Here is a 25,113-nt window from a genome sequence, read left to right as displayed (position 1 = left end):
AACTACACATTCTAAAAGGTAGAGAGAACGTCGTGCATCCTAGGCAAGGAGACGGGCAGTGAAAAAGCAATGCTGCAGAGCCATTTTCCTCAGTCCTCCTTAATCTGAGAAGGAAGGCTTCCTCACTTTCTTCCACAGCCTCCCTAGATGTCTGCCTGCTTCATAGAAGACCCTTTTGGTTTTTGCCTCACCATTCAGCTCAGACATAACCCAATCTGGCGCAAACACTTTCAATGACTCCTCAGTACACGCAGGACAAAAGTTCTAACTCCTCCCCTTAGCAATCAGGGTCTTCCACAGCTGTCCCCCAACTTGCCTTTCAAGCCTCCTCTCACTAGGCTCTGCTCCAGTCACACTAGATGACTCATCATCCCCTGAACACACTTGAAACCAGCAGGTTGCTCTTTTACCAAACCAACCCAGTTCTCAGTCAAGATGCAGGAGTCCCCATGAACCAATCAGCCATATATCAGAGGAGTGACCCCCAACACACACAAGTACTTTTTTTCTGAATCCAACCATGTCTTTGCTCATAGTCTCCTAGCTCTAGAGGTGAAAGAGACCATCTAGTCCAAACCCCTCATTTTACAGATGAGCAAACTGAGTCTCAAAGAGATTAAGTGATTTGCCTGGGGACACACAGCCCGTGTATGAATTCAAACCCAGTTCTTCTTGAGTCCTGTACCACATGGCTTCTTTCACACCAATCCTTGTGTTTGAGATGCACCCCAGCTGATCCTCTGGTGAATCTGAGAGCTTGTCCATGATGGTGATCCGTCCAAGGGTGTGCAATCCCTCAATCACGTGTTCATCCTGGATGGCTCTTCTGTAATGTCCTCCAGCTAGGTGGCGCCATAGTGCATAGAGCACTGGGCCTGGAGTCAGGAAGACTCATCTTCCTGAGTTCAAATCTGGCCTCAGATACTTACTAGCTGTGTAACCCTGGCCAAGTCACTTAACCCTGTTTGCCTCAGTTTCCTCATCTGTAGAACGAGCTGGAGAAGGAAATGACAAACCACTCCAGTAGCTCTGCCAAGAAAACCCCAAATGAGGTCACAAAGAGTCAGACAACTGAAAAACAACTGAAGAGTGAGTCCTCCGATGGTGCTGAAGGCCTTCTTCTAAATCAAAGCTTCTTAACCATGGGTCCATATAGTTTGAAAAGAAAATACTTTGATAATTGTTTTTCAATATAATTAGTTTCCTATTTACTCCTATGCATTTAATATGCATTTAAAAAACATGATTATAAGAAGGGATCCATAGACATGGCCTGATTGCCAAAAGGGGTCCATGACACAAAAAAGGTGGAAAGCCCTTGCCATAGCTCTCTTGACATTAGGTGGGTACCAATAGATATCCCAACCCTTTAATACCTGTTAAGATCCTACTTATCCTTAAACGCCTGGCTTAAACTACCTCCTCCAGGAAGCTGTCTTTGAGCCTTTGGGCTGAAAGTGAGTCCCCTCTCTTGAACTCTACATGACTTTTATTGCCTCTGTCTCACATTTGAATTGGTTTTATCTTTTTCCCTCCTAGAATTCTTGAGGGCTGAAGCTATGTCTGTGCCAAGTATAGGGTCTTGCAATAGTAGACTTTCAATGATTATTTATTGGGTTTAAATTGATTGAATTCCCCTTCCTATTCCCCCTTTCTTTATCCTCTCCCTGCCCCAGGGCTTGGATAACAATGAAAGTGGGAGATCAGGGAATCTGGGAATCAGGAGAGCCTGTGATGATGGCCCTCCCCTTTGTCCACTACCTGCTTAGAAAAGAGGCACAGAGAGGAGGGAGAAGACAGAGGCACAGAAAGACAATGGGAAAAGCAGGAGACAAAGAGACCAGCTAGCTAGAGATGCTGGGAGATGGGGATTTGTCTGGGGCTCAGGGCTGGAGGAAGCCGTACCTGAGTTATTGGCACATAAATAATCCAAGGCTTCCTCATAGTCCCTTCCTTTAGAAGTGCCTTAAATCCGAGGCCTCCTGGCCCCTCCTGCCAGGTGCAGCTAGGCTAATGGCTGAAAAATAATCATACCCTGCCCATGATGACTTATCTTTACAGAGAAAGCCCTAGAGCTCCCTGCACCAGCTTCTTTCAGAGGGATTACTGGCCTCCCAGGGGAGTCAGAATTCGGATGGGGTGACCCACCTTCCTCCCTCTCCTCTCTAACACAACTTTGAAGATGTGTTAATTAACCCCCAGGGAGCTGGGAGGAGAGGATCAGAAGTGAACCTCCAGTAACCTAGTTTTGCCCTGGAAGCCTGCCCTTTGGTCAAGATTGGGAGAATAGGAAGCCAAATGCCAAAGATCTGGCCCTGATATGACCTATATCCATTACTACCCCCCAAGTCCTAAGTAGACTCTGACAATCTGAGGACCCTTGCCACCTTATAGCCTTAGGTGAGGGCTGTGTGAATTTAAAGGAAGGACCCCAGCATCTGAAGCTGGAGGACCAGCATTCAAATTTTGCTTTTGTTACTTAAAAATATTGTTACCTTGGTCAAATTACTCTTAATTTCTCTGGGCCTCAGTTTCCTCATCTGTAAAACTGAAGGGGCTGGACTGGATGACCTCTTTGGCCTCTCTCAAATCTATGGTCCTATGGGTGACCTGGGTTCAAACCCATCTCTGCCCCCATTACTTTTGAGAGATCATTGCCCCTCCCTGGGTCTTGATGACATCATCTACAAATTTGTTGGTTAGGTAGAATATTCTCTTTCAGCCTGTAAGTCCTTCAAATGCCTAGGATTGCTCTGGCCCAACCATACTAGAATTTCCTCCAAACCCATGTAACTGAAGGAGGCATTTTTGATGCAGATGGTACTCAGGTGGATGATGCTGCAAAGTGGGAAGATCGATGGAGTCAGAAGGTGTGGCTTCTTAGAGAGGCAGGTGGATAGAGTAGAAAGGATGCCAGGTGTATAATTATCAGGAGACCTGGGTTCAAGTCCTGACTCGGCAATTGGTAACTGTGTGTCATCTACCCTCTCAGTCTCAGTTTCCACATGTGTAAAGTAGAACTAACAATGCTTATACTAATTACCTTTCAGAGTTGTAAGGAGAGAGCTTTGTAAACCTTGAAGTGCTATAGGCAATGGAGTATCATAGTCTTGGGTTCGCTGCTTAATCTGTGTGATATTGGGTAAGTCACTTCACCTCTCAGGAAGAAGCCACCCCTTCCTGGGTTTCCCAAATGTTCTTCCCTGAGTGCTCTGGGTGCCCCTCTGCTTCACTTACTCTGTCCCTCTACACTAACTTGTCTTCTCTGTTCCTCTCTGCAGTATGTGGCTTTTGCCTCCCTCTTCTTCATCTTGGTCTCCATCACCACCTTCTGCCTGGAGACCCATGAGCGGTTTAACCCCATCGTGAACAAAACAGAAATTGAAGTCATTAGGAATGGCACCCAGGTGCGCTACTACCGGGAGGCAGAGACCGAGGCCTTCCTGACCTACATCGAGGGGGTCTGCGTGGTCTGGTTCACCTTTGAGTTCCTCATGCGGATTGTCTTCTGCCCCAACAAGGTGGAGTTTATTAAGAATTCATTGAACATCATCGACTTTGTGGCCATCCTGCCTTTCTACTTGGAGGTTGGACTCAGTGGCCTGTCTTCCAAAGCTGCCAAGGATGTCTTGGGTTTTTTGAGAGTGGTCCGGTTCGTGCGTATCCTGAGAATTTTCAAGTTGACCCGCCATTTTGTAGGCTTGCGGGTCCTGGGGCACACCCTCCGTGCCAGCACCAATGAATTCTTGCTGCTCATCATTTTCCTGGCCTTGGGTGTCTTAATCTTCGCCACAATGATCTACTATGCTGAGAGGATAGGTGCTCAACCCAATGACCCCAGCGCCAGTGAGCACACGCACTTTAAGAATATCCCCATCGGCTTCTGGTGGGCGGTGGTCACCATGACGACACTGGGCTACGGAGACATGTACCCACAGACATGGTCAGGCATGCTAGTGGGGGCGCTGTGTGCGCTCGCAGGGGTGCTGACCATTGCTATGCCCGTGCCCGTCATCGTGAACAATTTCGGAATGTACTATTCCTTAGCTATGGCTAAGCAGAAGCTACCAAAGAAAAAAAAGAAACACATTCCGAGACCACCGCAGCTGGGATCCCCCAATTATTGTAAATCTGTCGTAAACTCTCCACATCACAGTACTCAGAGTGACACATGCCCGCTGGCCCAGGAAGAGATTTTAGAAATTAACAGAGCAGGTAGGAAGCCTCTCAGAGGAATGTCAATCTGACCTTTCACCTCCATCCCTTGTAGAGATCTGAGATCCAGTCAGACTGCTTTCCTAGCACCATGGGTAGCCCAGGGATCTGTTAGTATCCCATGGTCCCACACAGAATCCTGGCCTGTGGAGCCTGGGTGGGGGGGCCAGGAAAGGCTGAGCATCCAACTGGAGAAGGAGAGAGAGTCAGTGGGAAGGGCCTTACCGATGGTCCCCAAGGAAGGCGCCTGACACTTGACAAAGGTTCATGTTGTTCTGAAGAGAAAAAAAGTGTTGCCTCGAGGAAGAGTCGCAGGCACCCACAGCCCTGGTGCTGGACTATCTTAGTGGGCAGACCCTTAATAGGGGCTGCCCTTGAGAGCCATGGCCTGAGGGTGGGTCTCTGATCTAGGTCACTGGCCCATCTGATGGAGGGGGTGGGAAAAGGGTAGGGTGGCTTTTCATAAAAGTAAGAGGACTTGTGGTTTGGGTTTTCTTTGACTCTTTTCCACCTAGGGTCACCACCCCCTTCTTTCCCCATAGAGGCTTAGAGGACAGAAATCATGCACGATGCAACTCTTAGGGAGGGCAGGGTAGGGCAGGCCAGGGCCCAGAATGCTTGGGGGCATGGTCCCACCACCTGCCTGCTGCCTGCTGAGTAGAACTAAAGCCCCAAAGCCCCCATCCTTCCTCAGAGGGCTTCCCCTGGCTGTAACATGCATACTCCATAGCATGCAGATGCCCCATCCTGTACCACCACACTAGGGTATGTTCAGCATTTGTAGCTATGAGCTTTCAGGCACAACAGTAGCTTTCTCCATGTCTGCTTCTCTCCAGGGTTTGGGTTGAGTGGTCCATCCAGAGTTTTCCAGCAGCCTCCTGATGCAAAGGGCTGCTGGGCCAAGAAATAGAATGAGTAATAGCATGAGCAGCCAGGCTTAGACATAACTGCTGTGGGTGACAGCCTTGTGGGGGGGTGGGGTGGGCAGAGGTGGGGGTCGGGGCAGCGAAGGGGTTTCCTCCCAGCTGGGATTGACCACAGCAATATGAGCAACCCAGCCAGTGAACAATCTGTTTCATGTGAATTCCGCATTGGGGGAACAATACTAGTCACAGAGGGATATATTCTAGTATTCCATGGCTAGTGGTCATCATGGGACTCTCTCAGTTTTATGAGAATCCACAAATAGCACATAAAATTATGGGGCTCTGATCTGAATTGAAGATTCAAACCCCATAATCTACCTCTACCCATGGACTAGCATTGATGTATTTTGTAGACAACAGTGGTTTTCAAAGTCAATGGCATTAGTGAAAAGGACAATGACAGCTGATAGCAGGCAGTGAATCACTGGGCAGGTGGATTTGGTTAAAGCCAAACCATTGAACATGCAGAGTTTAGCCTAACAAGTCAAAGTCCCATCCTGGACCACCCCTCCCCACTCTTTGCTCAACTGGGGTGGGGCAGGCAGGCAGACTAATCAGCTGCCTGAGAGTGGTGGGGATTTCTGAGCTCTGGATTCATTTTCTACCACCCCCACCTTACTATGGAGGCTGTTCTCATGATTTCTGCGAATGCTTCCACCTCAGCTGCAACCCCAGCCCCGGGTGCTGACACTCCCTCTCCCTCTTCACTCCTTGCTGGCATACTCACTCCATTTTACTGTTATACATAAGGTGGGCCAGGAGAAGAAAATAAAGGATTCAGCTTTATGCTTTCCCCATATCAGCCTATGGCCCAGGGAAAGCAGGAGAGAGGACATTGGTCCACTGCTAGAAGAGTAGTACAGCACCCACTTCAGCTGGGGTGCCCCTCTGCTATAGTAGACCCCCACATCCCTTCTAGCTGGGTTTGTTAGATGAAGCCCTTTCTCTTGGCTAGTATCACTGCCCTTGACTCCTAGATGTGTTTTCTTGTTGAAGCTTCATCCCAAAGAGACAAGGGAGAGATACCGGAGCAGGATTGTGAGGAATACTGGATAGAGAAAGAGTTGCTCTGCTCGGTGAGACCCCAGGGTCCATCTGACACTTCACCTTCCTTCTTGCAGGGCCAGAAATCCTAGGAGCAGGGCTGGAGGAACAGCAGAGGGATGGGGGCTTCAGAAGAAGATGGGGGGAATGGCTAGAAGGACAAAGCATCTAAGAAGGACACAGTTTTGGACCTTGGACTAAACTATATCAGCTTGCTGGGGAATCACAGAACCATAGAAATCTCAGAGCTGGAAGGGACTTCAGAAATCATTTAATCCAAACTGTTTCTGAGTAAGAATTTCTTCCAAGTGACCATAGAACCTCTGCTTGAAGACATCCAGAGATGGGGAACTCACTACTTCCTGAGGCAACCCATTCTTATTTTGGGACAACTCTCATTGTTAGGAGTTTTCTCTTTATGTCAGGTAGAAATCTATCTAAGTGATCATTGCTTAAATTAGCCAAAAGTAGCATAGCAACACCATTACCTGTTGAAGTAGGACAAATGACCAATTTCTATTTTTATTTGAAGGTAAGATCATATTGTCTTTTGTCAGACACACCTGTTATTATCCCAATGAAAGTTTTTATTAACTGATGTATTTGCAAAGGACAAGGAGACCAGAGATCACATTTCCTCATGAACAGACTGGAATCAGAAAGGGCTTTGAATGATATTAGCTAACTATAAAATACAATGACCGCATTTAGTGTACATTAATCTGCTTCCTTCCTTCAAATGTTTCTCCATTGCAAAAGGAACCACACTGCCTTTTAGGATTCTAGTTCCTTAATGCCAACCCAATGGACCTAACCTTGACTTTGGTTTTCACTTTTCTGTCTTTCCCATAATTCCTTGATCCCTAAATCCCAGTTTAAGACCACCAGACCCTTTGGACCCTTTTTGGCCCTTGAGTCCACTTGACTTCCTGCTGTACCTATTCCTTAATTACCTTTTACTCCTGCTGCCAAAATAGGCTGTCCAGTTTTGGCATCCACTCAAAATTTCTCCTCTTCCTTCTGCCACTACCAGCTCCAGGGCATAAAAGGAATTTCTGGATCTTACCAGAATAGAGGCAACGTAGTAGAGATAAATACAGAACCAACCTCAGAATCAGAATATCCTGAGATCGGGTTTAGCTGGTGACACATACTGGCGATAGGACCCTGGACAGGGCATCCAACCTCTCATTGCTCTAGCGAACTCTTGTAAGACTAGAAATTGAAGTGAGGAACCAACCTGCATCCATAGAGGGAGTTTTCTCTTCTATCTCAATGACATCACAAGTCCAGTCTGTATCCCTGTTCCAATTCATAAGAGAAAAGAGAATTTACAGTTTCAGAAATGATATACTTAGGGTATTAATTAAATAATTAGAAGTATTTCTGTATCCATATAGCCACAAATATCTATACACAACCCAGTCAAAGACAGGTATCTAAACTTTCTAAGCTGACCCCCAACCAAAAGTTCCTTAGCTCAGCCTCCATTGTCTTCCCTAGGCTAGGAGTACTTGTCATAATATCCAGCTTCCTTGTCTCCCCTTTTCCCCCAATCAAGTCTTCTGGATACTTGACCTGAGTTTGTTCATCCAACCCATAACTTCAGGCTCACTCTCAGAAGGCTTATCAGGAAACTTCATTAGTGGTTGACTTTTAGCACCCTGACCCTTTTCCTATATAATCTCTTAGCTAGCTTGTCTGTTGTCTGTCAAAAGGGGGAACGGGACAGAAAGATCAGGACGTTTTTCCTATCACCCACAAAGCAGAATATCCTGAGCCAACCCCTACTTTTCTCCCAGAGTTTCATAAAAGTCAATTATTATAATCTTCATGGGTAGTGAAGGCTCAAGTTTGGAAGGGACATGAACTCCCAGAACGAAGGAGGGTTTGGGCTGGAAGTGCTAGGTTTTCAGGAATAGGGGAGGATCAGAGCTAGAGGAACAGTGACTCCAAGGACACTAGAGGGATAGGGGTCAGAGAAGGCTTCAGGATGGGCCTGAAGAGACAGAAGCTCTAGGAGCAGAATAGAGTCAAGGCTGGAAGGATAGAGATTCCATGGAGTATGAGATGAGAAGAGATGAAAATGAAAAGATAGGAGCTTCATGGGCAAAAGAGAGTCAGAGCTGGTGGAATAGAGATTCTAGAGCAGGAGTTCCTAAGTTTTGCTTTTTTATCATGGGCCCCTTTGGCAGTCTGGTGAAGCCTAAGGACCCTTTCTTTTTGTTTGTTTGTTTGTTTTTTGGATAAGGACCCTTTCTTAAAACAATGTTTTTTTAAATATATGAAATGAGATACAATTACAAAGGAAACTAATTATTTAGAAATAAAATTATCAAAATATTTTAAAAAACCAAGTTCATAGATCATGATTAAGAACCCCTGCTCTGGTGGAACAGAGGATCAGACTTAGAGGTATAACATCTCCATGAAGAGAAGAGAGTAAGGGCTAGAGGTAAAAGGGCTCTTGGGAAAAGAAAAGGAACAGGATCTCCAGGGATGGAAGAGAATGAAGATAAAGAGGATCTTGGGTAAACAAGAAGGACAGGATCTCAAAGGAGAGAGGAAAGATGAGACTGAAGGGAAAGAAGATCCAGGGACAAAGATAGGTTAAGGGTGGTTGGATGGGGATTCATTGGACCAAGGGGGGATCAGACTAGAGGGATAGAGCCCTGGGTCACAACTTCAAGAAATCTAGGTGTATCTAAGAGGGGAATCATGAAAATTTTCTCCTAGGCCATTTTCTGAACAGATCTGAGGACCTTTTCCATTGGCACCAAGGATTTCTACTCTACTAATTTCTAAACCTTTGATTATTTCAAACCCTGGCTTGAGGCCTTGACCTTCTTGGTTAGTGGATCTGCTTGGCCTCTAGGGTTCGTTGATTTGCTATTCTAAATCCTTTATTGTTTTTCTCGCTTCTTCATCTCTAGCCACCAATAATTCACTGTCCTGTTCTAATATCCCCTTCATTCCTTCCCCTTTTTCCTCCCTGCTGCCACACTTCATCAAGTTAGGTCATTAAGAGTATATATAAGAGAATTTTACTCAGCCCTAGCCTGGAGGCTAACTAAACCTTCTGACATAATCTTTAACCAAAATTCTACAGGGCCTAGCTCACCCTTTCTGGTTCTCCAGACAGCAAGCATATGCCAAGTACACTGCTTCCTTTCCTAGTCTCCATGAGAATGGTGCCTTCTGCCCATAGAAAATTTAAAATCTGTCCAGACCTCATTTCCTCATTTGTCTACTCTACAATGGAACTAATAATACTTGTAATGAATACTTCACAGAGTTTTTGTGATGGTTAATACATATATATATATATATATATATATATATATATATATATATATATATATATATAAAATAGAGCTTTGTAGGCACAATATAAATGCTAACAATTATTGTAATTGTGCTCACTCTCAGCTAAACAAGGAGCCTCCTGCTTGCATGATGGGTTTTTGGTGTGTGACACCTTTATTCCTAAGTAATTAGTTAGTTTACATAATATCACTTCTTCCTCTCCCTAATTAGAAGGTTGGTAGAATAAAAAGAAAAATTATCATATATCATTAAAGTTTTTCCCATCACCCAAAATAATACCAGGGAGGAAATTAAACTTGACATACTGCTCACTTCTGAAATTCACAAAAGATCGTTTCCTTAAAGGCAATGCAAGTCTATTTTCATAGCACCCCAAAAGTCTGTGACCTTACACACACACACACACACACACACACACACACACACACACAGAGCTACATATACCTTAGGAATGTGAATTTTGCTGACTAAAGAATTCATGCCAACCAAACTACCTATTAGAATAGGGACCGTAATGGAGAAAACCTTTCCTGGGATCTAAGAGGGCTGGGTAGATTGGGTCTAGGATGCCAAGGAAGTGCTCTCAGTCCCAGGATGAGGTGGGTGGTGGACAAAAGTTATGCCCTAAGTGGTATCATCAGTTCTTGACCTGTTCTCCTTGCTCTACCCACCACCCTAGTTCCTGGACCATCCAGACCCCAGAGTTCCGTGTCAAGGCTGAGTCAATGCTGGGAACAAGGGATTGGCATCCTTACCACCTCTCTTTTTGGAAGTATTCATTAGTTTAGTGCTCCTGAGGAACCCTTCTAACCAATAAAAGTATTATTCTTGTTAGATATTCACATCAATTCACAGATGATCACATACATGTTGCTTTCATGGTGGGCTTCCTACTCCATATGGCAGAATGTAGCTTTTTGCTACTAGACTTTCCTTTTCCTTTCCATAGTCCCCAAGCTGGACAATTCTCTACTGGGAAGGGGAAACTCCTAAGACCCCAGGCTCCCTGGCCAGTAAGATGCTTCAGTAGATTGACATTCCAACAATTATGGGGGAGCTTGCATAGGACTGAACCAGGAAGTAGAGAGGAAGTCAATTTCGTATGGAAAAGTTGTCCATAGAGAATTCACAAAATGGCAAATAGCTGTGTATCCTTAGGCAAATCACTCCTCTTTGTGCCTCCTCTGTTTCCTCTCCTATAAAATGAGAAGGTTGGACTGGGGGATTTTTAAAGACCTTTCCTGCTCTGAATCTATGGTTCTATAAGCCAATGGTCTGGTCATGGTGGGAACACTCCTTTCCCTCACCACACCTTCATTTGCAGCAGGCATAGCTGAGCACATGTCTCTACGTGGCTTCCCATCTGCTTTATTCCTCCTGCTTGCTGCTGTAGAAGGGGCTACAGTGAGGGGAGCAACTGAGGCACTGAGAAAAGGATGGAGTGGGGAGCGTAGAATCAGGCAAAGGCAGCAGCATGGACAGGTAAGCAGGGAGGGGAGGTCCCTCCTTTGAGTCCCACCTTAGCAAGGACTGCAGTGCCTTGGTAGGCCAAACCAGGTAGTTTGGTGCAGTGGAAAGTGTATGAGAGATTGGGTTCTAGGCTCACCTCTGGCCAGATCTCCCACAGTGACTGGCACATCTGTCAGTAGTCCCCAGTGCAAGGATGAGGGGGCAGGAAATCAGAGCCTCTCCCTCTTCCTTGGTGAAGCTCAGCCCCAGGGCACCCCAGCCAGGCTAGGTGAAGATGGGTACCCAGACAGTTTGGTGACTGCCATCCCCAGGGAGTCCTGCTCCCCTACAAAAAGTGAATTCCTTTTTAACCTCTTCCCTCAATAATCAAACCCATCCATACCTCCTCAACCCCACACCCATCACACCCCCCACCCAAAACAACTCACCCTGACCTGACCTGCAATTCCAGCCCATGCTCCCTTGAGGCAAGAAGGACCGGCTGGGCTTGGGCTATAGGCAGAGTAAGCCAGCATCCCCAAACCCATGTCACCCTGGGCATGGGCCCAAATCTGTTCCTCCTTTTGTTCTTCCCATCTGTCAGTCTTCATGGGTCATGTCCGCTCTGGCTCCTGTGCGTGTTGCTTCAGTTCTCTCTGGTGATGTGCCTGAGATAGAGTCTCTGTAGAGTGTGTCCATTGGGGATGATAGGGAAATCAAGGCTGACTGGGAGCAGACTCCAGCCTGGGGAGCTCCTCACAGCCCTTGGCTCTCAGCCTTTCCCTCTTCAGAGCTGCAGAAAAGGGCAGCACCTGTGGTCCCTCTAAGGATGAGCTCAAAGAAGGGAGTTCCAAGAGAACTACCCAAGCCCAAAGGAGTCTGCCCATCTGCCCTGACACAAGTCTTTGGTGGAAGCTGGGCTTTGCCATGGGGCAGGTGGGCATGGCCAGCTGAGTGGGATCCATGGGCCACAGGCTCACCCTGATATTCTGCAAAAGTCTTTTTTTGGGGGACACCATTTTCTGAAGGCACCCTGGTCAGCCAAGCGGTGAGTATGGGCTCTGAGGTAGGTCGGCTCCCCACTCCTGGACTCATGGGTTCTTGAGATGCAATCAATGAGGGTTTGGTACCTGTGGCCAGTGGAGAAGCCAAGAGACCCTATGATGAATCAGCAGGCACCTGGGGAGAAGAACTCCAATAGGAGTCCTTCCATGTGGGACCAGCTGCTGGTTGGCAGAGTGGAGGGCATCAGATTCTAGCTGGGGAAGACTGAAAGCCTGGGGGGAAGAGCACAGGAAGCCTAGAATAGCTAAATTTGATCAGCTTTTTAGGACTAGGAATAAATGTTTTTATGTTGTTCACATTTTTTTCTCTCTCTCTTCCACTAACCGTGTCTCTCTCTTTTTCTCTCCCTCTCTACATTTTGTTGACATTTACTCGTTGGTTCTTATACATTGCTCATAACTTGTGTATGTTACAGGCGGCCCCATTTTATTCTGTGATGTTTTTCTTCCAAACTCCATCAGCCTGTGCCCCAAATTGGCCAGTCATAAAGATTCCAAAAAAAAAAACCACATGGAAATTTCTATCTGTACCCCAAATCCATGAATTCATATGCCCACTGAGGGTAGGACCTTCATTTGATGCCAGGTATTGATGGAAAGAGTAAGTGGTTCTTGGGGCAGATCATCTGCATGGAGAGTCAGGACTCCCCCCCCCCCGTGGCCTGGACCAACATTGGCCATTCCAGTTGTACTTGTTGCTCCAAAGTTTTAAAAAAATGATCCTTCCTGTGGAAGCTCATCTCAGCCCATTTCAAAGCCTGGAAACCATCTCTTTAAGACTTCACCCATGTAACCATTTCACCATTGCTGGTCTGTAGTTTCTTGTGTTCTGTTGAGGGTTGGGGCGTCCCTAATCTATGGTTTCCTGTAGTCCCTCTGAAGTTCCCCCTATGGGCTCTGTGTCTGAAAGAGCCCAAAGCATCAACTCAGACCCAAAGCCCACCCCAGGAGGGAACTGGACTGAATTGCTCAGCAGAATGCCTACTACAACTCAGACAACTCTCCTAGGTTGGAAACTCACAATTGGCTCCATCCCTTTTTCTAAAGCTTGGGATGTCATGCCTGGGATTAGGGAGAGGGCAATGGTCCTTCTCCCTCCTCCAACTGACACAAATCAAGGTGATTTGCCTGTTAAGCATCACCCTCCAAAAAGATGCTTCCAGGATCATTTGGGTTCATTCTCACTCTTCATGGCCACCCCCCAGAGCCTGTTTGTCAACTTGTTAGATGCCACCAAATGAGGTCTCATTTAGAATGACTAGCCCTCCAGTCCAAACCACTTCCCTACCCCTTGCTCTATCTTCAGCCACACAAGGCCCAGCCACCTACTGCAGAATCCTGTTTAATGATCTGACAACCAGCACAAGAGATCCTGGTCTGACTAACCAGTTGGGATTTATATTTACCCAGTGGAGTGCAGGGAGTGAGTGAGCTCAAATGCCAAGGTCTTGAGAAAGGGATTAAGAGCTCAGCTTGAGATTTTAGGGACTAAGAGGTGAACATGCTAGCCCTTACTTCCCAGACCTTTTTCCTAGAGCCCTATAAAGGTCATTTGAGCGAGGAGAAGGGTCCTCCAGAACACACCTTCTCTGCTAGGGATTTTTCCTTTTGAGCCAGCCCTAGGGGTTTGAATGGTCCAGGTCCATGGACCTGATTATCAAGATGCAGAGCTGCTGCTGCTGCTACTGGTACCTTAGCTGAAACTGGGGCCAGGAGCAAGGCTCCTGAGTCCATGTCCTCCATCTTCTCTGAGTGTTTCAGGCCAGAACCACATTCAAATAGCACATAAAGAATAGGCATAGAGAAAGTTCAGTATTTGCTGGGCATTGGGAGCTCTCTGTTGTCAAGTTATGACAATAGGTATGCTAGTTCTGCTTCAGGAATGACTATGCATTTCTGCTATAACCTCCCTCTCATATTCCTGTTTGTTCCTTATACCTGGAGCAGGGCTAAGAGCCTGGGGAGTAAAGGTAGTAATAAGGTTCTGGGAATATTCCCCGCAGGGCAGAACCTTGGTTTCCCCAATATTTAGAAATGACCATAACCTTGGGTCCCAGATCATCCTACTGTAGATCCTGGATGGTATATGACTCTGGCTCAGGAAATCAGGCCAAGGTCTGGGTCCCTCTAAACCTAATAATCATTTCTACAAGTGGCAGAAAGTGAGAAGTAGGCAGAGAGCTAGTCTTTGGAGACCCTGGGAGGCAGAGTATCATAGTGGATGCACCAGGCCTGAAGTCAGGAAGACCAGGTTCAAATCTCACCTCAAACACTTGCCACCTATGGGCAAGTCTTTTGGTGCCTCAGTTTCCTCATCTGTAAAATGAGGTTATTAAACTTGATAGCTTCTAAGTTTCCTTCTAGCTCTAAATCTAGAATCCTGTGATCCATGGGTTACCTAGGAAAGACAGCAGGAGGAGAGGGTAAGCTAGGTTACATGGAATCTAGGAGAACATGTTGGGATCTGCTCCTGGCATTGCTGGTTTGAAGGTTTCCACTCCATAAGGGATGGATTCATAAGAAAATTCATTCTTCAGTGCATAGAAAAGTGAGGCCTATGTATAATTCCCTGGGAGCCCATTGTATATTCTCAGAGGCTGTGGACCTCTGGAAGAAAACATCTACTCCCCCAATCTCTCCACCACCACCCTGTTCAATCTCCATATATTCCCAACAAGACTGGACAAACCAGCACGGACATATCAAAAAATATCCATCTCTCCATCCCATCCAGTCTCCCTCCTCCCCCTTTTGGGGAACCAAATAGGGCTACTTCCCTTGCCCATTCATCCTTCCCGTAAAGACCCTTGCAACTAAAATAAAGATGGAATCTTTCTCTTAGGGGGCAGGTATTGTCAGGGACTGAGATTAGCTCTCAGGGCAAATCCTTTCCCCTTTCCCATTTCTGAAACCACACTTCTCATGCCACTCTAGGTCGGGGTAGGTTCTGACCCCAGGACAGAAGTCACCCCACAAGGAGAGCAGATTCATGTTGAGGAAGCCAGCAGCCCAGCCCAGCCCTTCACAGAAGGCATGAGAGGTAGCTTAATCTTCAAGGCAGACATAAGACTAGCTGAAGTCCAGGGTATGCCATAGGGCAGGGGCATGTTTTTCTGTGCACGCATGTGTGCACGCACACTTGTGCACACACATGTATGTGTGTGCACTCACACTGCCAAGAGGAGATACACTATACCTTAGAAATACCCTAAGCACAGTACCATGTGATGTCACAGTTACCGTGGTAACTGGGTCTTTCTTGTTCAGAGTAAATAGGGGTGTGGAACCCATGTGAATTGTCAAGAAATGCACTGTAAGTGAAAAGCTTTAAGATCTTGTACAATAGATTTTTTTTTAATTTCCAAAATTATAATGGGATTTTTTGGATTTGCTTTATTAATAAATCTGATTGGTCCATTTCTATTTTGACTGACTGCCTCTTTGTAGTTATATGTGTGTGCAGGAGGGAGTCCCTTCTGTGTGTATTGCCATGATATGTGCAAGGGAGGGGGTCCCTTCTACGTGTACTTACATGATGTGTGCAAAGGAGGGGATCCTTTCTCTGTGGCTTACATGATGTGTGCACGGAAGGGGATCCTTTCTTTGTGCGTGGTTACAGGATAGCATCAATTATCTGGGGAAATTTTATTAATCACTTTTCCCTCCTAATTTTTAAGGAAAAAAAAAACTTCCCCTTCCCTCTTTTACCTCCCCCAAAAGGGATCTTCAGTTCAGGTGTGCAACCTTGGGGAAGTTTATCTTAATGTTTTCCTACTGACAAGATTGGAGGCTCAGATTTCCCCCCAAAACAGACCATTCTTTCCTGTGCAAACAAATAATTCTTCTGAGGACCAAAAAATGATGGAGAACAAGCAAAGAAAACCCACTCCGTGTTAATGATGACACTTGTCATTCTGACTTTTGGCTGGGAAGTTGACTTTAAATGGCAGGTATGACTGCTTTAGGCACACAGAAGCAAAATCAAGTACTGGGGCCTGAATAGCTGTTTTCACTGATTACTGAAGGTCCTAGTGGGTTAATGGTAAGCTCCTAGCAGGAGTTTAGCCTGTCCAGAGGCAGGAACCTCAGCTATCTCTCTTCACCTTTCCCAACCTGAAATTCTCCTTCTTCTCTCCAAAGCTAGGTGCCTCTTTTAAAAATCAGAGTGGCTATCAGAGAGGTAGCCAGGCTTGTAGTATATTCCAACATGAGAAATCAAGCACAATAGTTCCTGTTAACTCCCCGACCTAAGACAAGGATTCCCCAGTCCTGAGTCTTAAACCCTGAGCCCTCACTCTGGCCCTGGGTAAATGAGGCAGGCTGTGAAGAGCAGACTATATAGACATCCCTGGAAACACAGGGCTGAAATTCATCTTCCTCTTTCTCTCAAGTCCATTGACTGCTGTTTCATTTTCCACACATACCATTCTGTGCTGGCCTTGCGAGCACCATTCACAAGAGAAGACACAGAAAATGGATTTATTTCCCAAAATTCATGTTCTGTTGTCACAACCTCATTCATACATTATCCTTGTTCCTGTTCAAAATATCCTGAGTGACAGAGGCCACTGGGAGGCATGGGCAGTCAGAGGAATAAAGAGTGGCAGAGGAAACTGGGTATGTTTGGGTGGAAGAGTAGATGAGGTGACTGGTCTGACCCTTTGGAGAAACAGAGCAGACTGAGGGGCCAGACTTAGTTGTGATAGGTTAAGAGCAGACTAAGTGATAAACCTGGTGTTTTTGGAGATACAGAAGAGAATGAGTGATCCAGTCTATATGTATGTGTAGGACATTTTGCGTGCAACTGGACTGATCTCTATGAAGGGATGAAGTAGAATGACTGAGCAGTCCAATCTAAAGAGGGAGGGGATAGACAGAGTGATTAGCTCAGTCTCTATGGGAAGCCAGAGCTGTCTGAGTGATTAAATTGGTGTCTAGAGAGAAAAGGAGACTGGGTTATCTCCTTAGTCTCTTCATGGGGTCACAGCTAATCACGTAACCAATTCAGTGTCTATGTGTGATAGAACAGACTAAGTGGTTGGCCCTTTAATCTATGGATGAACAAGGAAAATGAGACACTAACCTGGTCTGTATTGGTGGTGTTGGTTGGGGCAGGAGGGAGGGTAGACAGAATCACCTGAATCACTGCCTCGGCCTCTGTAGGGAGATAGCGCAGCAATGGACTATTCATTCTGGTGTCTAACAGAACAAAACGAAAGGCTGGTCTAGTCCTGATGATGCAAATGAATTAGGCTGAGTGGCCCACCCCATCTCCGTGGTTGGAAGGATTCAATAGAGACACCTCTTTGGTCTCCATGAGGAGATAGAGCAGACACAGAGGAAGTGTGAAAGGAATGTTGGATTGGAATGGCCAAGCTTGTGTTTGGATCCTCTGGGCATGTTCCTTTCCCTTTCCCTCATCTGTAAGTAAGGTGGTTGGAACAGATGTCTTCAATGTCCCTTCAAGCTCTGAATCTAGGATTCTAAATATGAACAACCCTATCTTTATAAGGAGATAAAGCAGGCTGAGAGACCTCAGTTTCTATATATATGGCTGGAACAGACTGAGTTAATGATCTGGTCTTTATAACAGGGTCAGATTAGACTAAATAACTAACTAGTCAAGCCTGTAGCCTGAGCCACTGGCTCAGTCTATAAGGAGAGAGGAAAGACTAGCAATTGGTTTGATCTCTCTAGGTAGATTAAAAAGACCGCATTAATAACCTGGTCTCCATTGGGTGGAACCAATTGGATTGGTCTTTATAGGGAGAGAGAGAGCAGACTTGAGAACTCTGTGACTGATGTTAAGGACAGAGAAGCTTGAATAACATGTACAGCCTCTGTAGGTGGCATCGGTCAAACTGAAGTGATAAGCTTGGCTTCTGTGGAAAGATGGAGACTGAACGATCAGGATAATATCTTTAGGACTGAGCAGCTACACTGGTCTGTGTATGGGGATGGAGCAAATTCAGTGACTGACCTCATTTCTATAAGGGGGATGGAGCACTGTGTGACCTGTTCTCTACAGGGGAAAGAAGCAGATTGAGTGACTAGCCTGTGCTCTATTAGGGGATGGTTTCAGGATTTAAATTTGAGCCTGGAAATGTCTGTTTTTCTTAGGTGGTGGATTTCTACCCACCCTTCCCCTCAATCCATTGTTTGTCTTTTTCCTTGAGATCTGTGTCTGACAGCTGCCCCTGTGACCCATCCATGTGTCCATTCTGTGCCATCTGCCCTATGCTGGACTCTGGCCTCAGCATTAGCTCTGCAGCCCACCGGCCCGATCACACTGCTCATCTTTTTGCAAACTTTGAGCAAACCCCACCTGGCGCTGTCTGTGGGACAGTAGGTTGTCATTGCACGGTAAAGCTGGTGCCTTTCCCGTTCCCTTTGTCCATCTCCTGTTTTGATTTTGGAGGGGACAAGAATGACCTACAGTGCCTCGGACCGCCATGTTACCTTTGCACCTTTCTCTTTGACATACAGCCTTTCCTCCCTCCCACTAAATGGTTTTGAGTGTTTCAATAGCTTCTGCTTATATGTTTGAAGATTCCAAACTGAACGGGGAGGTGGCCAATGCCGCGCTGGCGAACGAAGACTGCCCCCACATAGACCAGGCCCTCACGCCCGATGAGGGCCTGCCCTTTACCCGCTCGGGCACCCGCGAGAGATACGGACCCTGCTTCCTCTTATCAACCGGGGAGTACCCGTGCCCGCCTGGTGGAGGAATGAGAAAGGGTATGTAGAGGAGGTCAAGTAGCTGCTGGGCTAGGGGCCTGGTGCTCTGGGGAAGAGGACTGCCTGCCTGCCCCTTCACTGTAGAAGGGGAGGGGCGGGAGGAGGGAGAAGGGGAGTCTGGGTCCCTCTGGTGGGGCAGGGAGGGGCAGAGAAAGGGGTGGTAGAGACACCTCCAGGGAGGGATGCAGGGAGGAGAGAGAGCCAACCTTATGTCTTCACTTGGATGCTTCAAGTCATTTCTTCAACATGGGATACTAGAAGGAACTCCGTAGCTCAGTCTCCATGCACAGCCATGCTTGCTGGCCAAGCTGCTAAGGAAAGGGGAGAGAGAATATTTGGAGGAAACCTTGATTCAGTGCCGTCTTCCAGAGGCATGCCAGCAAGGATCTGCATGGGGGCAATCCAGTTTTTTGCTGAGAGGCCTTGGGTCTTCCAAGCTGCTCTTGACAGATGGTATGGTTAGGCAAGAGAAGAAAAAGTGATTGGTCTATTGGGTTAGTTTTCGCCTTCCTGGTCCATCCCAGGAGGATTCCCAAGGGCGAACCACAGGGTGTCACCCATCAAGCAAATGCACTGGAAACTGAACTCCCCTGGTGTTGAGGGAAAGCTTTGGTCAACTCTAACCTGGTTCTGAGGGCTCAGTGACAGCAGTCTCTCTCTGGGTCAGGGGGCCATGGCCACATATTTCATAAAAGGCCTCCTTGGTTCTGAATCTGTTTTGCCCCACCCAAACAAATTTTAAAAGGAGAGGAATGGGAGATGGAGATGGCCTGAGGGCCTCTGTGTGTCCAACAGGCATGGTGTTGCATTTAGGAATACAAGAATCCTTCATTCCCATGAGCTACTGAAGCACCTGCTGATGCAGTCTTGAAGGATGGGATGCGGGGCAGGGAGGAAGGAACTTAAATCCAGCCCTGGGACCAGTGCTGCCCGTGGTAGGCCATTCATATATGCTCCCGATTAAGCAATGAAACACTCAGGAAGGGATTGGTCCATTCAGGAAAAGGGTCAGAATTCTCAGATGCCTCCAGCTGTGGGGGGGGGGGGGAGGAGGGCATGAGACCTGGCCATTCCTGGGCTCAGTGAGGCCCTACGACCTCTGAGTGATGAGTCTCTCCACTGAAGCTCTCTGCCTGTAATCAGGCATCTGGTTTGACTGCACTGGAGGATCCAGGTGCCTCTTCCCATGGCTTGAGCATGGCAGGGGCTGGGGAGCAGGACAGGTGGTGCCAGGTGGCTTCCTATGTGGGCCCCCGGTGGGAGCTACATTTGGTAAATGCTGGGAATGATCCCCAGAGCTTTAGGCTGAAGACTCCAAAGCACCGGCATGTGGTTGGTCCAGGGGAGGTGGGCAGAATGGGGAAGGGCAGCCTCAATCCTATGGTGCTGTATTGACCCAGTTTTCCTTTGTATTGTCACTGATGTGCATGTCTGTAGCAGCCTCCTAACTGGTGCATGCTCCAATGCTGAGGGCAGGTAGGGAGTATTCCTTGAGCATCAGCTTGGAGTAGTTTGGGATTATTTCTAGGTGCTCAAACATTCCCTATGGTTAAACCAAAAATGAAAAACACAGGGACAACAGAAAGCCTTGAGGCAGTTGGTAGCATCTCCGCAGAGGCTTGGGGAAAAGCTCTTTGGCCCCTTGCATTTTGGCCATGGGTGCAAGCAATCATCCTGCTTGCTTTCCACCGTTGTCTGAATTAGGAGAACGTCCCATTCCTTGCCTCCTCCTGGTTCTGCCTCAATGGTCTTGGGAAGCCTGCTTTCGGTGAACCTCTTCCCAGCATGGCATTGCATGATGGAACAAAGGCCTACCCACCTGGCCTCCACCAGCACTTATTCTTAGCCCATTTCACTGTTGATCCAATGCTGTCCTTGGAGTCTGTTCATCTCCCAAGGAAAGGCTACACCCTGCCTCGAAGCCTTGGCAGCACAGGCAGCCAAAAGAAGAAAGCAGGAGGCCAGTCTCTGGGGGCTACACCCTTCCATGGGAGCCGATCCTGGGCTCCCATTCTATAGCACATTGGATCAGTTACTGAGAATGGTCTAAAATAAAACAATTCAAATGATAGTTTTTGCTGCCTCCAACCCTGGTTGTGCTGCACGTGACCCATGAGACACTGGACCGGAAGATGCCACATTTCTCTGTAGCAGCCAGTGATCCCAGGAGCTCCTGGTGGCATTAGGGAATGGATAGCCCCCTAAAGTAGCATGGAGGCTGCACAGTCCTGGTGCCAATGTCTCCTTGAATAGTGGGTAGCACTAGGCAGTTGTTGTATGTTTGGTGAATGGTGACATCCCCTGTCTGGTTGTCATAGATTGGGGGGAAGGGAGGGTCAGCCTTCGGGTGACCATCCCCTAGCCAACAATGGTTTGCTGTACAGGTCAGGGGTCAGCTTTAGGGCAAGGTTCACACATGCCAGTGACAAGGAGACTTGTTTTTCTCAGGAAAAATTCTGAGCCTTAGGAACCCTGATGAAATTTGAACCTAGGAACACTGTGGGAGAAACACAGGAATTTATCCTAAGGAGCAAGCATTGCTCAGAAAACAAGTAGGAAAAAGAAAGTGTGTGTGTGTGTGTGTGTGTGTGTGTGTGTGTGTGTGTGAGAGAGAGAGAGAGAGAGAGAGAGAGAGAGAGAGAGGAGAGAGAGAGAGAGAGAGAGAGAGAGAGAGAGAGGTGTGTTAGCTTGGCTGACTACCTGGTAACGACCTCTGCATGTAATTATTCCACCTTCTCCCCTCTCTTCCCACTCCTTCTTCTCCTTCTCCCTTTTCTTCTTCCTCCTCCCTCCTCATCCTCTTTCCTTAACAACTAAGTAACCAGCGACCCCGGGAAAGCCAAGGGCAGGGAGAGAAGCTCAAGTGTTGATTGTATTCTTTACATGCAGATCTTTGCAAAGAAAGCCCTGTCATTGCTAAGTATATGTCAACAGAGGCAGTGAGAGTGACTTGACAAGGCCAGAGGACCAAGGACACTGGTGGCTAAAAAAAACATCTGGGTGGACCTGCAGCCCCTCCTCACCCTTGGACAGAGTCAATCCCGCCACGCAGGTTTGCAGGATGAGTCCGCGTGGTTTTTTGGGCCTTATTCTAGGATGGACATAGGCTTTCTCTGCAACCCAATGGTAACAAACTGTAGAAGATTTTTTTTCCCTTTCTTTTGATTTTTTTTTGGGGGGGGTGGGGGGGAGGGAGGGTTTCCTTAGCATGACTTGCATGAAGTAACCAGAAAAACAGACAAACCAGAAACCTACAATTGTGTGACTCATATAGAAGCAAAAAAGTCAGAAAGAAGCTTCTATATTTTTCTTTCAATGTTCTTTTTACTTTTTACATACATTGTTGTAGCCAGACTGTGAAGTCTTCACAAACCTGTATGGTTCTTTCTTCTTCTTCTTCTTCTTCTACTTCTTCTTCTCCTTCTCCTTCTTCTTTTTCTTTTTTTTTCTGTTTTTTTTTCTGTTTGTTTGTTTTGTTTTTGGGTTTTTTTGGTACACAAGATACAGGGTAATGGTTTTTTTAAAAAAAGGGCAATCGGCCTGTCATCGGTCATATTGACCATGCCTTCATAGTTCATCTCTCCTATGGAAACCCACCAAGAACTTTGATCCAATTAGAATTATGAGAATACACCACCTCCACCGTCCTCCCTCTCTGTTTCCCTCCGCATGTGTGTGACCCATGGACCTCTCCCAGGACCCATGATGACATATCGTAGTCTTGATCAATTTCCCAGCTCTGGTTTTGTTGTATTCCATTGGTGTAGAGATCCAACATCAGTGCCCCTTATGGCCAATTGTTTGTTATGAGTAGAGTCTGGATTCTCCAAGTGTTACTTTGCCAACGGGACTCAGAGAACCCAAAGATCAGGAGACCACTCAAAGATCAGGAGACCACTGGGGAGAAACTTGCCTCCAGATTTATTAAAAAGACAACCAGCATTGTATGCAGTTAGCATTTCACAGTAAAGATGCATGCCCCATGTTATGCAAAACAACTCTAGCATGAAATAAATTTTGTCTCATGGTTTCCGTGCCTGCTGTATAGTCTAAAGCAGATTTGTTTCTTGAAGCAATCAGAGGTTTGCAGAGACACACTTCTGAATCTCAAATAAATATGATATTTTCCCATTAGAAATAGGGCAGTACCTTGACTTTGGTCTGATTCCAAAATTGGGGGGGGAGGGGAAAGATATGATATTTTTGAAAAAAAATGCTATAGTTTTTAAAAAATGCAACATCTTGAGCTTTCATGAGCAGTGACCAGCATTTCTTGCAAAGAAATGACCCTTTCTCTCAATATTCTCACCCCATCTCCTCAATAATAAAAAGTTGACTTTTGAGTTGATTCACTGAATTGGGTCTTTCTTACCTTCTGAAAATCTCAAGCTTTTACCTTTACACACATTCTCAGCCAGGGAGCAATGCCTCCAAGGCCACCAGTACTATGCAACTCAGGGCACCAGTGGTCACTCAAGACTCCAGAGCTTGCCAATCATAAATTGTGGCAGGTGGGTTGGGGGTCTCAGTATCAAGTTGGGAGAGCATCGTCATAGTCTTAGTGGCTTGGCCTTTGGCTTCTATAATGCCAGTTAACAGGCTAAGGAAAGTCCATCCTCTGGGGTAGAAGCTCCTTTAAGTAATGCCTCCTCAATTCTGTAGGGCAGGATGAACTTACTTTTTCTGGATGTGGTTCTCAGGAAGGATGAGAATCAGGCAGCTGCAAGATGATTCTGAAGAATAAAGAAGAATGGAGAGGATTGGGTCCATAATCCTCTCCATGGGATAGATCAGGGGTGGGCAATCATGTCCTCAAGGACCCATGTGGCCCTCTAGGTCCTCAAGTGTGGCCCTTTGACTGAATCCAAATTTCACAGAACAAATCCCCTTAATAAAAGGATTTGTTCTGTAAAACTTGGACTTAGTCAAAAGGCCATACCCAAGGACCTAGAAGGCTACATGTGGCCTCAAGGCCTCAGGTTCCCCACCCCTGGGGTAGATTGATACTCTACAACCTGCAACCCCCTTCTTGGTGTTTACATAATGCCCACACTATTTCACTTTCTGCTCCCCCTCCACTATCCCCTAGTTTAGGTGCCATGAGGAAGAGGCTAAATACTTCCTACACATCACAGTAGTTCTGGGATTACAGAATGAAAGATCAACAGCTGAAAAGGTTCTTCAAGACCCTTCAGTCCAATCCCTTCCCCCATTTTACAGGTGATAAAATAGACCGAGAACAGAAATTACTTGCCAAGGTCACTCAGGTAGTAAATGACAGAGACAAGATTTGAACCTAGATTTCACTCCAAAACCAGTGTTCTTTTAACTACACAACACTTCAGCCCTTACTTGCCTGGGTTCACATAAAAAAAATCTTGAGGGGTGGGGATACTAACCCTTCTTAGAACCAGAGAGTAGGGAAAGTCTGACTCTATTATTTTACAGGTAGAGAAACTGAGGTCTAGAAAAGAAAGCCACTCAAGCAAGGTTATGATCTACTCCAACTTCATCATTTATAGAAAAGGAAATAGAGACAGAGAGGAGAAAAGGGTCATGAACAAAGCCATGAAGCCAGTCATTGATAAAACCAAGACTAGAGCCCAGGTCTCCCCTTCTTTGGTCTGGCTGTCTTTCCTCTATATCTACACTGCCTCTCAGGGTGAGCAAGGGACCTTCCCAGGACTCATTAATTTCCAGAAGAGTAGATAGCTTTTGCCCACTCTTGCATTTGTGGTAACTGTCCTATGTCCTGTCATACCTCATAAAGAGATAAGGAAAAGAAGATTGAAGAAGGTGATCTGTGATCTGATATGATAATTCCGATTTACCAGCCAGATACACCCTGATGTATGGGTATATAACCATACACATAGGGATGTAGCCATCCTTTGATGGTGGGGAGGGTGTGTGTAGGGGATGTTCCTCCTTTATGATAGTAAAAATCTTTTACATGGGGCTTAACACACAAAGGAGTACTTTTAGTTCCATTATCTTCTTTGATTTTCTTAACTGCTATATGAGATAGGCAAATCTGAGATCATTCTCACCATTTTACAGATTTCAAAAATAAAAACTATTCCCAACATAAGAGTTTCAGAATTGGATTTAATTTCCAAAATTGAAGTTGACACAAACTGCTTCCAGAACCCAGTTGTTACATATATTGAGGTTTGGCTAGGCTCCCACTCTCAGCTAGAGATTGTGACCAGCAAGTGGGCCACTGTTTGGTTCCCAGATTCAAGCTGAAAGTGGATGGAAGGGCTTAGAGAGATGGGTAGAATCTTAAATTATTTTTTTTAACTTTGAACATGTAAAGTGTCAACTCTATGAATGTGAGCTTGTTACCA

The 25,113-nt window shown here is 46.4% G+C and overlaps 1 protein-coding gene across 1 annotated transcript in view; it reads left to right on the top strand.

Annotated features, from left to right (window-relative positions):
* Nucleotides 1–21,930, top strand: part of KCNC1 (potassium voltage-gated channel subfamily C member 1) — a 75,020-nt gene extending 53,090 nt beyond the window's left edge. Inside the window, 3 exon segments of the mRNA XM_078148118.1 lie at nucleotides 3,282–4,215; nucleotides 18,575–18,763; nucleotides 21,653–21,930. Of these exon segments, the coding sequence (XP_078004244.1) occupies nucleotides 3,282–4,215; nucleotides 18,575–18,763; nucleotides 21,653–21,717 (1,188 nt within the window). The 3' untranslated portion in view covers nucleotides 21,718–21,930.
* The last annotated feature ends 3,183 nt before the right edge of the window (nucleotides 21,931–25,113 follow it).

Source organism: Phascolarctos cinereus, unplaced genomic scaffold, assembly GCF_003287225.1.
Source record: "Phascolarctos cinereus isolate Bilbo 61053 unplaced genomic scaffold, phaCin_HiC Scaffold_9;HRSCAF=440, whole genome shotgun sequence".
Taxonomy (NCBI): domain Eukaryota; kingdom Metazoa; phylum Chordata; class Mammalia; order Diprotodontia; family Phascolarctidae; genus Phascolarctos; species Phascolarctos cinereus.
The sequence above is the reverse complement of the archived record's forward strand: the minus strand, read 5'-3'. Positions and strand labels throughout refer to the sequence as shown.